At 38.5% G+C, this 17,478-nt stretch overlaps 2 protein-coding genes across 2 annotated transcripts; one reads left to right on the forward strand and one right to left on the reverse strand.

Moving 5' to 3' along the window:
- Positions 1-477: 477 nt before the first annotated feature.
- On the forward strand, positions 478-10,608 carry syvn1 (synovial apoptosis inhibitor 1, synoviolin). The gene is made up of 16 exons (XM_046849038.1): positions 478-673; positions 1,869-2,016; positions 2,986-3,078; positions 3,188-3,340; positions 3,588-3,636; positions 4,079-4,182; positions 6,524-6,650; positions 6,743-6,842; positions 7,282-7,347; positions 7,442-7,558; positions 8,141-8,307; positions 8,395-8,556; positions 8,952-9,089; positions 9,226-9,409; positions 9,524-9,609; positions 9,873-10,608. Exons 2-16 carry the CDS (start codon positions 1,885-1,887, stop codon positions 10,031-10,033), a joined length of 1,839 nt encoding a protein of 612 aa, XP_046704994.1. The 5' UTR covers positions 478-673; positions 1,869-1,884; the 3' UTR covers positions 10,034-10,608.
- A 25-nt stretch (positions 10,609-10,633) lies between these two features.
- Positions 10,634-15,259, reverse strand: gpr137 (G protein-coupled receptor 137). Its single transcript, XM_046849040.1, has 9 exons — positions 15,135-15,259; positions 13,844-13,972; positions 12,761-13,453; positions 12,624-12,673; positions 12,297-12,537; positions 12,023-12,172; positions 11,797-11,925; positions 11,369-11,484; positions 10,634-11,212 (listed from the first exon to the last, which is right to left on the reverse strand). The coding sequence occupies exons 3-9, from the start codon at positions 13,127-13,129 to the stop codon at positions 11,119-11,121; spliced, it is 1,149 nt and encodes a 382-aa protein (XP_046704996.1). The 5' UTR covers positions 13,130-13,453; positions 13,844-13,972; positions 15,135-15,259; the 3' UTR covers positions 10,634-11,118.
- Between the last annotated feature and the right edge of the window lie 2,219 nt (positions 15,260-17,478).

A 17,478-nucleotide genomic window follows, 5' to 3' on the forward strand; every position in this document is an offset into this window, starting at 1 on the left:
TGTTCTCGCGAGAGTTGGAGTTCAAACTCTAATGACCGAAAACTCTTCTTTGAAACAGCATGACAAATAGATACTTTAGTACCTTTCTACCCAAGTACTTTTACTGAAATACAAACGGGCAAAAAAATGAAATATTTGAAGAGAATATTTGTTTGTACAAATACAAAGTACAGAAATGATGTCCAGCACAAATGCTGACAGCACAAAAGTCAATAATACATGCTCCCTCTTACAACTACAAATATACATGCACGTTTTCTAATTTATGTTCTGTTTTTCTGAGGCGTATTTAATAAATCGTGACGACGTTATGACCTGGTTATTGCTGTTATCGTGTAATACATGTATGGGTTTATATCGGCAGTGTAAGAACATGAAAAATCAAGTAGAACGCAGAGTAGAAAGAAAACAAATGCAACGCTTTTCTAGTACTTACGGTACTGTGTGGCAGCTCGGTGACGTCACGTAGGAGCGGCGGAAGTGAGGTGGCCTTTTGTAAGAGCAAGCGAAAAATAAACACGTAATCGTCCGTCTGCTAGCGAGAGCTTTATATGTGTCGGATGGGGAAACCGAGCCGGTTGTAGTTGATGTGGCGGCTCTGGGCCTGAGCTCTCCCCGGCGGTTCCTGCAGGACTGTGTGTGTGTGTGTGCGCGCTTGTGCGGGTGTGAAGCGGTAAGAAGCGTTTTAGACAGTCCGCGGTGCTCGCGAGCTGCGCGCCGATTAGCTTTCGGTTAGCTGCGCGGCTAAGTCCTGCTGAGGTAGAAATAAATCAGGTTCGCGGTGATTAGATGTTTTTTATTACTTTCCCTTCACGGCTTATTGTTACATTTAATTCATTTAAATAAGTGAATTAATTCTGTCGTTTTACAGAAAAATATATTTTGCACTAGACGAGCTTCCTACTCTCCAGCTGCTAGCTAGCACAGTTAAGGTGAAAGCAGCTGGAGCGCACGACCTGTCTACAGTAAACTGGAGCTCACGGATACACCTATAAAACCTTGATTTATACTTTATATAAAATGTAAAAGTCCGGTTTAGATATTTACAATAAATTCTGACTAAAATATTGATTCATAGAACAGCAAGAAGCGTTTCTTCCTGTCGAGCTGCACAGTGGGTGTGGATTTACTCAAGGAGAGACACTGAATATTTACACATCATGCAGATAACACTATTAATCTTTACTTATTTTCTTATCAAATATATGATTTATATGTGCCAGTACGAATAAAATGTGTACAATGGCATACTATTTTTTTTATTAGTATTTTATGTAATGTTTCACTGTGAAGCTGCTCACAGGAGAGAGTTTTATTTTTCTAAATAATTGTTTCGATTGCTCGGAAATTTTTCAATACTCATGTATTAAAAGCTTTGTCAGTATTAAATCCAAAATTGCTCCTGTAATACTCAACATTATGAGAAACTTTTTTGTGATAAGCTTTCTTCAATATGTATAATAATGATGTAGGATAGCATAAATGTGGGTCATCCTAAACCTGCTTCTGATTATAAAAATGAAATATAAAAAAAAAAAAATATATATATATATATATATATATATATATATATATATATATATATATTAAAAACAACATTATGGTTTAATGTGGCACAACTCCAGTATAGGAGTTTATATAAAAAAAAAAAATGAGATTTGCATATTGGATCATAATTTTGTGCATCGTATATAGAAATATTATTTGAGAATGTAATGCAAGTGTCTGTTGACTTGATTAAGCCGTATATTTAGGATCGAACCAGATATTTGGATCGTATGCATCTGGCTTAAATGATTTGTACTTTCACTTGTGATTTTAAATCAGTGACAAATGGTGGTCTGTATTTTATTTGTTTCATTTTCCAGTATTTACAGTGCAAACATGGTGCGAGCAGCTTTGGTAACAGTGACTAGTCTGGCCTTGACTGGAGCTGTGGTGGCTCATGCCTATTTCCTCAAACACCAGTTCTATCCGACAGTGGTATACCTCACCAAAAGCAGTCCGAGCATGGCAGTAAGTCCATCCAAATCATTCGCTTATCTTTGTTTTAATACAAAATTTCATTAGAGTGCGAGTCAGGCTATTATACTTACATACTTGCCTCTTTTTTATTTATTTTTTTACACACTCTTTGTAATAAGGCCTATTAATTCTCACATGCAGGGCAGATACAGCATGAGCACATAAAGAACAGACTTGTTACTTATTGACTTAGTTAAGATTAAGCTGCATTCTGTTTGCTGTTGCAGACAAACATTATGTAAAATTGGAAGAAAAAAAAAGTTGAGATCGGGGTTTTGTTGCGCATAATGTGTCACGCTCACTGACGTCACAAAGGCAAAAGAGTACGACCTCTGTTCTTCTAATAACATTAAATGCACAGGAGTTTTTTTAGTAACAACACAGTAGTAGCAGTGAAAAAACAAAGCTGAAACATGCTCAAAGACAGAAATTATTCTTTTAGTTACCCCCTTTTCTATGCAAGCCCCGATCATGCTGATTGCTGCCATAAGCGCAATAAATGTATTTATTTATTTTGAATTATTAATAGCAGGTCTAAGCCTCAAGGATCTGCATTGTAAAATCTGACACGGAGAGCATATTTTAGCACACACATGTTCTGGGATTAAGAGTTTAATGGGATCTTGTACGATGTGGCAAGTAATAATTATAAAAGACTGGCTATAAACATGCAGTTTAAAACCAGCTTTTGGGATTAACAAGCTACAGCCATGGTTATGCAGAAGAATGATACTGTTTGTGTCTGCTTCAAAATGTGAGTGGTAATTCAACTCGGAGCAATTCACAAGTCAAAGGTTTGATTTAGCAAAGGCAATTTTGTACACTTGGACTAATAAAAAGGAAAGTGCCTTTGCTGGAAATCTAGCTTAATGTGAGTGTCTGTGAACTCTGAATTCTTGCAGAGTGCGTCCTGTTTCCTGTGCATGCACCGATATTAAAACAGCGTGGTCTCTTTGGCAGGTTTTATACATCCAGGCTTTCGTGTTGGTTTTTCTACTGGGAAAGTTCATGCGGAAGGTCTTCTTCGGCCAGCTGAGAGCTGCAGAGATGGAGGTATGCATGTGCGCATATTTGTAACGTTAGTTCTGATTTAGCCTGAGGTTTTTCTGCACAGACATGCCACAATCTATGCGTTTTCTCATTGCGTCACTCCGTCCACCAGCACCTGATCGAGCGTTCCTGGTATGCAGTGACAGAGACCTGCTTAGCCTTCACAGTCTTCAGGGATGACTTTTCCCCCCGCTTCGTGGCCCTTTTCACTTTGCTGCTCTTCCTCAAGTGCTTCCATTGGCTGGCTGAAGACAGAGTGGACTTTGTATGTAATGATTTGTCAGACCTTCTGTTCATACTGACCCTTTATTTGTGGATGGTACTTTTGTTATATCAATAACATATAAAACTCTGAAGTAGTGTGTAAGAGATTTTTTTTTTTTGTACATTGTTTCTATGATATGGATAATTATTAATGCTTGGACTTTTAGCTGAGAAAATCATTATTAGTAATACAATTGCTTGAGTTTCTTTTATCTGTCTTTTATTATTAATATTTTTACTTTTTGTAGATGGAAAGAAGTCCGAACATTTCATGGGTCTTCCATTTCAGAGTGCTCTGTGAGTATAAATTGTATTAAAAGGAAATGTTGTGATGAGTGTAGCTGGACTGGTGCTCGTTCTTATAACCAAGGTCATACTGCATGCTGTTGATGCTTTACTGTCAAATCCAGTTTAAAGTTACATTTAAAGTTTCAGGAGTCAAGCAACAATTTTAACCAGTTAAACCCGCACCAGTCCTGCAAAACCTAGTTAGGTGTTTTTTTGGGTTTTTTTTTTTTCTCAACACACTGGTTAAGTTTTGTCACTTGCATCAGTTCACTCAAATTCAAATTGTTGAGGAAAAGTAGAATTCTGCATTTCACATGTCTATTTTCGGCATTATGCAAAATTTGAGGACGCACCTGCTAGGCAATGCTTTTTGACCTTATTTGGAAATTGTTTCTTGATATTGCATCATGTTTCCTCGGCTGTTGACACGTTTGTTTATCCTCCCGCTTAGCTCTAATGGTGTTGCTGGCAGTACTGGACTTCTTATTTGTCAATCATGCCTGCCACAGCATCATCACCAGAGGAGCCTCAGTACAGCTGGTCTTCGGATTTGAGGTGATTACTGTTTGCAACTTGAGGTTCCTATAAGCTTGTACATTTTTATCTGAAATAACTTTATTAATTTTATTATTTTTTTTACATTAGATGAAATTCTGGGTATGTGTTTTCAATACTGTTTTGAACTTACCGTCATGTCTGACAGGAACAGGGGTTCAGTAACAAAGTAAATGTACCGTATTTTTCGGACTATAAGCCGCTTTTTCCCCACGTTTTGAACCCCACGGCTTAAACAACGAAGCGGCTTATTTATGAATTTTTCCTGGGTTTTTCCCGGTTTCACAAACTGCAAGCCAAAAAACTGAGCCCCATAATATTAGACCAATAAAATTTCCGAACGGAAACGAAAAAATGCACCTCACCTGTGTTCTGAGCTGCACGGCATCGGGAGAGAAAAAAATGTTTTTTAAACGCTCGGCGATGCCAAAAGAAAAACTCCCGAGAGAAATAGTTGTGAAAGGAAGGAGGAAGACAGTAAACAATGACCACCTTGGTAGGCTACTGTTTAGATACAAGCCGTTGTAACACGTTGAGTCTGGGTCAAGGGAGAGCTCGCTAACTCCAGTTGCAAATGAAATCATATAAGCACAGACAGGTTTCCAAAACTTGTGCTTTTTTTTTCTTCTTGGCAACAGCGTTACAGGTTAGTCAAAGAAACTTAGAAATGAGCATCAGAAAATAATAAGGACATATTTCTCGGTCCTGCACACATGCAGTAATAGCGGAAAAATGAGGCGGCAGGCTATTCCCAAAATGCCGCTCTGCTCTTAAAGGAGCCACAACATATTTCACCCGTTACACCGTGTAACAGACACTGTCTTTCATTAAAGCCTGTGTAAAGTTCATTAGTTTCAATTTAGGAACCTGTGGCTTATAGACAGTTATAAAAATTTATAAAAAGTTATAAAGATTTTTATAAAAATCTTTGTCAAATTTAGTGGGTGCGGCTTATATATGGGTGCGCTTTATAGTCCGGTAATGTAAAAAGTATTTCTATTTGGAGAGACTTTCTTTAACTGCACTACACTGCAAAGTCAAATATCGTATTATTTCGAAATCAGTCGTTCCTTTTTATTTATGAGTGGATTAAACTGGTCAAGCACTCAGCAAGCCACCAATCAGGGTAGAGCTCTCTGTTTTAAACTTGTTTTGACAGTTCAGCAGCAAGCAGAACATTTTGAAAGGGATAAATGATGGAAGAATCTCTTGGCTAGACCTTGCCACAACTACTGTGGTCTTATTTGCACGATTATTTTGAAGTAGTTGAAAAGGTTTTGGGTTCGTGATCATTTTAATAGATATGTTGTTTGACTCATTGATATCATTCAATTAATAATAAAAATGTTAAGTGAAAGTTTAAGGGGAGCGCTTTTACTGGAGTAACATTTTACCTAGTGTATCTCTACTTTAACTGGTTTGTGTACTTCGCCCACCACTAGTTCAGGGGTTCCTGAACTTTTTGTCCAAACAATCCAAAAAGAACATATAAATTCTCTGCAATCCCAGACTTGGACGAGCTTTACTACATTTACCCAATTTCAGAGTTATTCATTTAACGTTTACTCATTTTGATATGTTTGTGTATTATAACTTACTCAAGAATGAGGAATAGGGAATGTTACCGGTCACACGAGCAGTGCTGTGCTGTTTTAGGAAAAGCCACACCAGGGTACTATGAAACAGTGCGGCGCCAAGCAGCCTTGTTTACATGTGACAAAAGTCTTTGTGTGTGTGTGTGTGTGTGTGTGCGCAAGAGCAGGGCTCATGTGAGTGACTTTATTAGTCATGTACTTTGTGCATATCTTAGTCACATCTTCTAGAGTTAAAAGCGACATTTACTAGATGGCATAAATCCAAAGTGTTCCAGTCTGACAGGTTTTCATACCTGGCTGTAAAATATTTAGAGATTTCGAGCACAACGAGCTCTGTCTTTGTTACAATTCTTTGCTATTGTAATAATAGTGTTCTAGATCTAGAAAACATTACTATAATATGGTAAGTGTTCTTACTAGGCATGGTTTAGAATAATACATTAATGTACAATCGGAGACATGGTGGTAGTGTGTATACTGGAGGTAGACTGTTAGGGGGATTCCTGCACTAGTACAGTATAGTGAAAAAGGCTATTATATTCATTTGGAAATAACCGTAAAATAAATTAATTAAACACAAGATTTCCCTTATGTACCCAATTGTAACTCAAGTGACCCCATTAGGAATTACAACTTCTAGTAAGGGGAAGTCCAGTCCAAGTCAATGCACAAAAAAATAACTCCTTCTCTTTGCCTTGTTTTCTTTATTTCACTTTCTTTTTCTTCATCACTCTGATGCATTTCAGTACGCAATTCTGATGACCATGGTTCTCACCACCTTCATTAAATATACCCTGCACACCATTGACCTCCAGAGTGAGAACCCATGGGAAAATAAAGCTGTCTACATGCTTTACACGGAGCTCTTCACAGGTGAGATGGTTGTCTTTATATTAATTATACAGCGAGGCACGTTGAAATGTAGCGGTAGATGTCTGTGTTTCATGCATGATCTTATTTTTTAGGCTTTATTAAGGTGCTGCTCTACATGGCCTTCATGACCATAATGATCAAAGTGCACACCTTCCCCCTGTTTGCTATTCGACCCATGTATCTTGCAATGAGGTGAGGCAATATAAAAGCTCATTCTGAATTTGCTTTTATTTGGATGGGAATTTTTCTTTATAAAGACGGTATTACACTGAAAATGTCATTTCACACAACCTAGTCTGTTTTCTTTATTTTCTTTTTTTTTCTTCTTTTTTTTCTTGTTAATATCTCATCCAAACAACATCTCTGCTATTTTCTTGGCACACGTTGACCACTGTTATGGTTTCAAAACACAATTCAGAGCAACACAATCTTTGAGAGACTCTCGATAACTCAATTATTAAACGATGAGTAAATAAATTTGACATTTTTAATTTGGTAAATATTTCCCAGTGCAAAAAGCAAATTGCAAAGTAGGAACTGCAGGATTTTAGTTCCGTTTAAATAGGGGATTTAATGGGTATGGTTTGATACCTTTTTATTTGTGAAATCAAATTATCCTTTTCCATTTTAGGCAATTTAAGAAGGCTGTAACCGATGCCATAATGTCTCGCCGAGCTATTCGCAACATGAACACACTGTAAGCGATTTTCCAAAATATTCTAAACACATGCAAGAATTTGAGCATTGTGTATTTATATTAAGTGTATTTAACACTCCTCTGACTTTTGCAGCTACCCAGATGCAACTCCTGAGGACTTGCAAGCCTCTGACAATGTATGTATCATCTGTCGAGAGGAGATGGTAACTGGAGCTAAGAAACTGCCCTGCAACCACATCTTTCATTCAAGGTTGATGTTTTTTTTTTAATAGCATTTTGTTGTTTGCTGTTTATTAAATATTCACTATATTGCCAAAGGTTTTCGGACACCTTGTGTATGGTATGTGCTTTTGGAGTATCACATGTCACAACTCTTCTGGGAAGATGTTCCACTAGATTTTGGAGTGTGCTTGTGGATATTTGTGTTCATCAACCGTAGGGTGAAGTCAGTGCAGTGCAGTGTTTGAATTCATCTCAAAGGTGTTCAGTAGGGTTGAGGACAGAGCTCTATAGCAGGCCACCCAATATCCTTCTTTACAAACCATATAAAGCATCTTCATGGTGCTCTCATTGTGCACAGGGGCATTACCATGATGGAACAGGCTTGGTAATAAATTTAAAGTGACCGCAAATTTTATTATACCGCATCCAAAGACTTCCTATACATTTGTGTTCCTCCAGCTTTGTGCTAACAGTTTGGAGAAGAACCACATATGGCAGGAAAGGTCAGGTGTCCCAACACTTTTGTCCATACAGTGTATATGGCAGCAGGTTCTATCCATGAAGCATGTGGTTATATAACTTGATTAATCTTTACATATGTTTGTCACAGTTGCCTGCGCTCATGGTTCCAGAGGCAGCAGACGTGTCCAACATGCCGTATGGATGTTCTGCGAGCGTCGCAGCCTAACGCCACTCCTGCTCCTGCAGCACCCCCGGCAGCTCCAGCTAATGCTCCAGCCAATGCTCCTGCTGCTCCTGCTCCTCCAGCTGCTAATGGTAAACACTATTTCAATTATTATTTATTATTATTTAGTTATCATTCAAACCACAACCTCTTTTATGTATTGTGGGTACTCTCTTTAGTTGCTCCAGGTGTGATGCCCCAATTCCCTCCAGGACTTTTCCCTTTCTGGGCTCCCTTCCCTGGTGCAGTGCCACCTGCTGCTGCTGCTGCTGCTCCGGCCGCTCAAGCCGCCCCTAGCATGCCACAGACCAGTGCAGATGCGACCCAAACTTCAGGAGCAGGTGAAAGCATCATCTTTTTATTTTATTTTATTGCACTTAAAAAGAGGAACTAAACAACTTCCTATGAGAACTACATAAGAGTGACTGGCATATCTTCAAACATGTTTAATTCAATTAATCAATTCAGTCCAAATTGTGCACAACCCATTTCGATAAGTCCCTTATTAGCTCTTCCTTTCTAGGATATTACTCTGATGGTGCACAGTTAGAAAAAAGACACTAGAATTATGAGTACAACTGCAAATTAACAGGACATGGCTTATTTTAATGCACCTGTTTGCTAATAAATCATAAATCTTGGTGCATTTGATAAACCAATCAGAAGGCTGTTTTTAATCTTGTTACTGTAAACGTAAAATTTTATTTTTTTAAATATTTATGCATTGATTATACAGACTCAGGGGCCAGTATCTCAAGCCAGACTGGTACAGATGGTGCTGCTGCAGCAGCTCCTGTTGCTGGATTCCCCTTCTCCATTCCCCCTCCATTCCCATCAGCACCATGGCTGCCCATGCCTCCTCCTCCACCCTTCAGTGAGTATGAATCAGATCTCCAGATCCACAGCAACCCTGACAGTGATTGCTAAAGATTAAAATAATAATAATGTCAGCTGGTAATAAGTATCTAGTGCTTGCTCTAAGCTTTGTTGTCCTTCTGTTTGTCTGTTAGTGTCATCCATGCCTCCTCCTCCACCGTCTCTATCCACAATGTCAGAGGAGGAGCTGAGGGAGTTGGAGCAGGAAGGCCGCCGTGGTCTTGAGGCTCGACTGCAGTGTCTTCAGAACATCCACACCCTGCTGGATGCTGCCATGCTGAACATCCACCACTACCTCACCACTGTCGCAACACTCAGGTACACCATAACATTTTGCTGGAATTGAAAAAAAATGCTGCACAGCTTCAACAAAAAAAACACCCTCACATGGATCCTATAAACCTTTTTTTATTTTTTTTTCTTCTTCACCAGTCCTCCTCGACCAGAGAGCAGCACCCGTGAAGCGAGTGGGTCAGGCAAGACTGAAGCTTCCAGTCAGGAAAATGGAACACCAATCAGTGAGAGCAAATTATTAGTAAACAATTGTGTGATTATTCAGACAGACAGACAGACAGACAGACAGACAGACAGACAGACAGACAGACAGACAGACAGATGTGTGTGTGTGTGTGTGTGTGTGTGTGTGTGTGTGTGTGTGTGTGTGTGTGTGTGTGTGTGTGTGTGTGTGTGTGTGTGTGTGTGTGTGTGTGTGAGAGAGTGAGAGTGAGTAATGAAATCATTTATGTATGTTTCATTAATTCTGCGTTTATGCCCTCATTAGCTGATCCTGTCAGTGGAGCGATGGGATTTTCCCAACCCGATTCAACCACAGGAGTTGAGAAGGAGGAAGAGGAGGCAGAGGTGGACGGGGAGCCGAGCGCTGCTGAATTGAGACGTCGCCGCCTACGCAAGCTGGACACCACACCGCCTCTGGACCACTGATCGTTTATCTAGTCCAGACATTGCATTTGAAAAAGGACTTTATACAGTAGAAATTCACCTGATGTACCCCACTCTGGCACTTTGGGTGCTTGAGATATCAAGTTATCTCCTCGTGGGCTCTTATGTTGCTCTTCAGCGCAGCATGTAGACACTTCCAAAGGATGACTTTGTTCAAGTTATAAAGGAGATTTACAAATAGAAGACTGGATACTATGTTAAAACGTGCACAATTAAAAATAATAATACATCCAAGGCAAAGGTTTTGAACATGCACAGTCACTGGTTTCTTTTTGTTTCTTTTATGTAGTCTGATTTTTTTTTGTTTGTTTCTTTTAGCCTACAAACTGAGCATTGCAATAGTAAGAATATCTTGTAAAAGATTTTTTTTTTTTTTTTTTTTGTATTGTATTGTTTGGCTTTGATTATTTCTAGCTCTGTGACTTTTCTTCATATCTGATATTTGCTTTGATGAGGGAGAATATGCCATTTGCCAGCATAAATTAACAAACTGTACATACTGTAAAGTATTTTAATAGCAAGATCTGTAAATATTGCAGAATAAATCGTTCAACTCATTTTTTATATTCCTTAATATAAAAATACTTAGCAACAATTAGTCTTTATTGTTGAGAATTCTTAAGTTACAATGCAATTAAATTAGGAAAGTGTTCGAATACAGCGCAAAAAACAAAAACAAAAACCAAAATGTAAATTATTCATATTTAAAACATTTAAAATGTACATTTCTCAGTCTGAAACACAACCTGTACATCAAGCATTGTACTTAACATTGCCATTATGGTTTCTCTAAATTTTTATAAAAACACATACAAAAATGTTATACAAGTTTAGTTAATAAGAAAGTTCTTCAGTGGTCCTTATTTACGTAAACAGGATAAAGCTGGTCACTTTACATGCTACTATAATTAATTCATTTGAAGCATAAACATAGAATGTGCAAGCATGTGCACCAGGTTTCAGTGCAAATATCACCTACTGGGCTCCATAGGCTGAGGTACTAATGCATTATTGCCTGAGAAGAGTCCATGTCAAATCCCTAACTCATTGCTGCTGTTGTGGAGTGCTCAGGTCTGTGGGGTGGAGTACAGGGTGTGATGCTGGTTTGTTGGATCTGTCCTGTTGAACAGCAGTGGAGCCGTCTCACTGGAGCCGAACCAGCTGTTAGAAACACAATGGTTTTTTTTTCTTTATTTAACCTCTTGTTCATGTAGCTACCTTGAAAGTATCCTGGTAAAATAGAATTTGTATCCTCTCAAACATTACTGGTAAAGGCAGGAACATAAGAGACCTGTTTAATCACCAGTGGTGCTATACCTGCTATTAGGGCGTATGCTGTGTGACCAAGTGGCACTTGTGTCACCGTCCATCAATCGTGGGTCATCAAAGAAATATGCGCGTGAGGCCCTTGTGTTGATGACGGGACTACAGTTCTAAGAAAACAGTAAAACAAGCAGAAAAGGCATTAGTCAATGTAGCAAACAATTACCAAAAAAAAAAAAAGAACTGAGAAATGAAATTGATGTGAAGAGGGAATGGGGACGGTGCTTGCGGGAAGTCCCTAAAACCATCCACAAATTCTAACTAATCCTGATTCATATATCAACTGGCTCGTCTGCTGTTTTGGAGAAAAAGGAGATGCTTTTGCTGCTGAGTCATAACACAGGGTTCTTCAAATTCAAAATGCTAAGCTCCTATGCAAAAATAGCAGATGGTCTGTCATTACAGATACCAGAAGAGCTAACCATTTCTGTCTGAGGACGTGGAACTCGGAAGATGAGAATGAGCAGGCTTGTGGGGAGTAGCTCCCATATGAAAAGTATAGCGCCGAAAATAATGTAGCCCATGTCTCCAAGATCGTTCTGAAGATCAGCCTTGGGAGAAACAAAAGTGAACGTGAATCTCCAAAATTTTCGAGGACATTTTCATCATGACAGCATCATAAAAAATAAATAAACTGCGCTTCGGTACCTGATCCGAGATGTTATACCAGTCAAAGCCGAAGGATTCCACCTTGTAATTTTGGGACAGGATGAGTACGGTAAGGTTATAGCACGCTCTGCTAAAGAAGACCAGGATCACTCCTACTCCCAACACAGCCGTCCTGCAAAGACTGGTCCCCTACAATACAAGAAGACAACGAACTGTTGGTGGACACAAATTACAGACACTCGCCATGTACCGTCAAGAGATTCAAGATGTCCAGGTCACCCCTGTTAGTGATCATTTAAAGCAGATTATGTACCTTGCTGTGTAAATAGGGGCTGGTGGTGGGAGAGAATCGGGTCAGGAGCAGCAGCGAAGTGGCCAGGCACACAGCCTCGATGATAAAAAGAAGATCATTTACCAAGACACGGACTAGAACCAGGGTCCATGTTTTGTTCCTGGCCCCGCCTGTGTTTCCTCGCTCACCGAGGGTGGCGCAAACCACGTTGATGCATAAAAAAACCACACTCATGGATGCATACACACAGCGGGCCAAGCACCTGAGAATAAAAATTAATTCGTCTCATAAAAAAAATCAATCGGATCATTTATTTAATAATCCAGTCTTTAAAATAATGATACTCACAATCCTTTCCTTGGCTCGATAGAAAACAAGTCTCTAACTTTGAGCAGGACCTGATAACATACAACACCACAAACAAACGTGAAACTGGTTTCAAAACAAGAACGAAGGATAGTTTTGAAGGTCTGCATGCCCCTTACCTGGGTAAAATAGAGATTGATGAGGCTCAGTGTAAAGAACTGGAGGCACACTGGGCAACAGTAGAGAAGCCAGTAGATCGGAGTGGGTAAGTGGTTGGCGGCAACAGCATCGCCGAAGTAAAAGGAAAACAGGGTGGTCCGGAGGGCTGCCCAAAACAGGCAAAGGAACAGAAAAACGCTCTGGTAGCTCCATCTTTTATGGCGATAGAACAACAACAACCAGAGCTGGAAGTAAACGATACAGAACAGAGCTCCATACAGGCAAGTGTAAAGTATGGTGACTCCAAGCTGTACGGATGGAGCCATAGCCGGCCGTATTGGGAATGGGGGAGGAAGGGTGGAGTTGGGATTAAACAGTGTGACCTCCATAACATAAAGAGAGGTAAACCAAGACTAATGGGAATGATGTATGAACCAAACAAATAAGAGAAATCTGATTTCAAACTCCAAACAAGAGTTTACATGAGGAGAAAGGCAGAAATATTTGACTGCTCTAAACTCTTAAATATCTAAACTTTGCTTTTGCTTTCTAACTCAAGAAAGATTAGATTTCTTTAGATCTAATCCCTAAAAGAAGTCGTCATTACATTGCTGGCTTTAGTACAAACCAGCTCCAAAAAAGTATTATGCGTGTATATGAAACTTTCAGGACACGGGCAGTGGGTCAGATCGAAGCCAGGTTGTTGTTTAAACCTGTAAAAGAAAGAAAGTGCGCACTCATGACTTTACATAGTCCTGAACAACACTTCCATCTTTTTGTTTACATTCAGCGCGCAAAATCGGAAACGCATTACTGAAAAATAAAAACACAAGACCACATGCTGTACACTGCGATTACCTCAAATATGAGTAAAATATCTATAATGTTTGTGTGATCTGACTTTTTCTAAATGTTTTGTTTTTATCGATCTCCAGTACAACTTTCAGATGTCATACTACAGTAAACACGGCTAGCTAGCTGGCTAAAACTTGTAAGCTAACTTTGCTACAAATAAGCTCAAACTGCACGTTAACCGATGTAAATATAGATACTTTGGTAAACATTACTTATAAACTAAAAAGTTTGATATAAAACAAGCTCACCATGCCTCAGCTACAGGTTTGGGAAACTCAGCTGTCACACTGAAGTCCGGTTACTTCCTGTGTGTTTTCACTTCTCTGCTTCAACTTCAAACCAACAGCACAGATTTCTTCGAGCTGCACTTCCGCCATCTAGCGGTGGGTGCAGAATTGGCACGAGTTACATTTACAACTGTATGTACTCTACGGCCAAAAGATTTCCCTGACCATGTCACCATGTGGGTAAATTGTGGGTCTCAAACTTCCTCAAACTCTTACCACACAAAAGTGAAGCATGCCCATACAGGATGGCTTTGTCTAGTGTGGCTTTATAATTTACGTTGACATTTATATCATTTTGGCAGACATCCTTATCCAGAGCCACTTACAACTGTGCAGTTAAGAGTTAAGGGACTTGCTCAAGACCCCAGCAGTGGTAGCTTGGTGGTTCTAGGATTTGAGCTTATGACCTTCCAATCCAAGTTCTAATGACTTAAACATAGAGCTACCACCTCAATGATACTAATTTCACTGCAAAGGAACTAAAAAAACCAAACATGTTTTAGCATGTTCCAGAATCATGTTCCCTATCTCCTGTCCACTATTGACTATTGACTATCTATGCTCTCTCTCTCTCTCTCTCTCTCTCTCTCTCTCTCTCTCTCGCTCTGTTCATTTGTGTCCGCTCTTGCGTACATTTAGTTTTTGCATCTTACTTTCACTCACGTGAGGTCCCTTGTGACTTCCTGTTTAATGCTAAAGGGGAAATCATGGTCTTTCCAATGCTACCTAATTTGTGAACTTGCTGATTTCCTGTCTTCAGAATACATATAACGTTATGGTTTTTAAATGTATGCTTTAATAAACATGTATGCTTTACCAATTATTTTATAGTATTATAGTGTATTTACATTGTATGTTTAACTTAGATTCAGACTGATTACAGGGTCATTTGGTTTAGTTAAAATTTGATATCAACCCTAATAAGAGAAATTGCTTGGAAGATGCTTGTTATCCAACATGTTGTTATCTTATCAGTGCAGAATTTGTAATAACATGCTTGAGAAAAACTTCATCAAGAACCACATATCAGGAGTTTATTAAGATATTTTGTTTATTAAGCTCAAACTATACAGTAATAAAAGGTTTATTTACTATTTATTACCCTCATACATATCATATTTATAAATATCTTCATTATTAAAGATGATCTAAATGATGATTAAAGACATGGGGATATAAGTAAAAATGACTGATAAATAAACAGATATAAAAAAATTCTAAATACAAACATAAAAATAATGAAAACACATACTTTACAGTGTCATAGAGAAAAACATCAAGAAGTCCTCTCATGATTCTGGGAAAACCAGCAAGGCGTGAGAAATGCTGTTTTGCCGCAGACAGTGTACAACTCTTCCATGCAAAGTTGATAAGAGAAATGTAGGTTAGCGTTGTCATGTAGAAGAGGAAGTGTCTGTTGCTTCTACACAGAACACGTAGCGAATCTAGCATTTGATATTCATTTCTCTTGATAAACTGAAAGATTTCTTAGATTCAGCGTGATTCCTGCACAGATGACTTTCTAAGAACTAATTTAGCTATTTATATAATCTAAAAAAGAATTCAGCTGTCACTATTAATTAAGTGGGTTAAGTGTCAAACTAGTGTAAAGAAAAGCCTTCTACAAGTCTGCATGGCTAAAATCTTATACAGTAATGTATTTTAGCACAATAATATGTCATGTTTTGGAATTCATCTATCGTGAAGCACATCTGCAATTCTTTACCACAAGCCCAGATTTGGCACTGGGTTTGCGGACTTAAGTATTGAGGCATAGTGTTAAAAAACACATAGAAATGAATTCATTCTCAGTTGTTGTTTTTTTTTTTCATTACATTCTCACCCTTCTGAGGACTTGAATGAAAGTTTAACAGATATGCAGCAAACTGATTATGTGAAAGCTGGCAGGAAAAGAAAAGTGCAAAGTGTCTGCTCAGCTGGTGCTGATAACCCATGCTGCAAGCTTATTATGGTAAAACGTTGGGCTCTAAAAGACATGCATCACCATTAATTAATGAAATTCACTGCCAACAATGGATCCAGTTAACTGTTTCCTCCCTGTTCTAATGTAATCAGAGGTCATGTGTCATATTTATGAATTTGCATAATGACTAAAACTGTTTCCCAAATTTGTTCACCTCTCCCTCCACCTTTAGAGATAATGCCAACATTTTCCTGACTCCTGTAACACCCACCTCGAAAAAAACCTACAGACAAATACAAATTCATGATTTGTTTCTATTGATAAATGCCATGTCACATTGGGAGGAAACCTAGTTTGATATTGTAGGCAGTTTACACAAAGAGACACAAAGGGTTTAATGTGTGAGGTTGATTTCTTTCCAATATATTGTATTATTTGACATTATAGGAAAGGTCAGCCAGAAGCATTCAAAACAGTTGTTAAACTTTTGCATTAACCATTTATATTTTGTAAAAGTCTCAATTGGCCTTTTTTTCAAATCCCCAGGAAAACCATAAAGCTCAGAAAAAAATCCACAAAAAACCTGGGGTGATTTTATGAGGTTAACTTTGCATGCAGGTGGCACAGCTGTGGCTACAGTGAAAGGAAACTTGTGAATTGTGTTAATTGTGGTTCTTGCTTTAGTGGCATCATAATGATGATATTAAGAGGTAAAGGATTTCAGGCAGGAAACCACTAAGGGCCTATGTGTGAAATGCATGGCCCTCCACTACCAAACATGTTATGATTGTATTTGTAGAACAACTAAGCATCACATCATTTAAGAGATATTTAATAAGGAAGAAAAATCATGCAATGCAAAGAAAAAAAATTTATAAATTCCTTGGCAAGTTAAACCACACATGTAATTGTGTAGCAATTATTAGTAATTTATAAAATAATCAAACATACAAACAAACAATACTTTATTGTCTTATTTTCTTTTGCCCTCTAACTTTTATGCACAAAAAACTCAAGTGGTTTTGGGATTTGTCAGAGAGACTATTTTGACTCAGAGGAGGTCCAAGTTCTACAAGTCCTCCTGTCAGCAATGGAACCACAATCAAGATCTTTTTCACACCCGTTGTTCATGTTGTGTCTCCAGCTTCTCATTTCCTTTCTTACTGATGCTGCCACAAGGACCACTACATCTATTACCAATGCTGCTTTCCTGTCTTTGTCTTTTGCCACAATGTCGTGTGTGTGTGTGTGTGTGTGTGTGTGTGTGTATGTGTCCATACTTATATAAAAATCATACGTATATAAAAACCACATCATATATACCCTTATTCACTTATATGTACATATTACTACACCTCTGTATAACCTCATACCCTTATTTATTACACTGCCACTTGTAAATAAGCTATCTATGCACATCTGGTTGATTGCTAACTGCATTTCATTGGCTCTGTACATGTACCCTGCACAATGACAATAAAGTTGAATCTAATCTAATCTAATCTAATTTGTTTGTGAGTCTCAGTGTGTGTGTGTCGCAGTATATGTCCCCGTGTGTGTGTCCATGTGTTTGTGAGTCTTAGTTTGTGTCGCAGTTTGTGTCGCAGTGTGTGTGCTTGTTTGTATGTGTGTGTCTCCCCCTAGAGGAGAGCAAGTCTCCTGTCCCTCACTC

Source organism: Silurus meridionalis, chromosome 5, assembly GCF_014805685.1.
Source record: "Silurus meridionalis isolate SWU-2019-XX chromosome 5, ASM1480568v1, whole genome shotgun sequence".
Lineage (NCBI taxonomy): Eukaryota > Metazoa > Chordata > Actinopteri > Siluriformes > Siluridae > Silurus > Silurus meridionalis.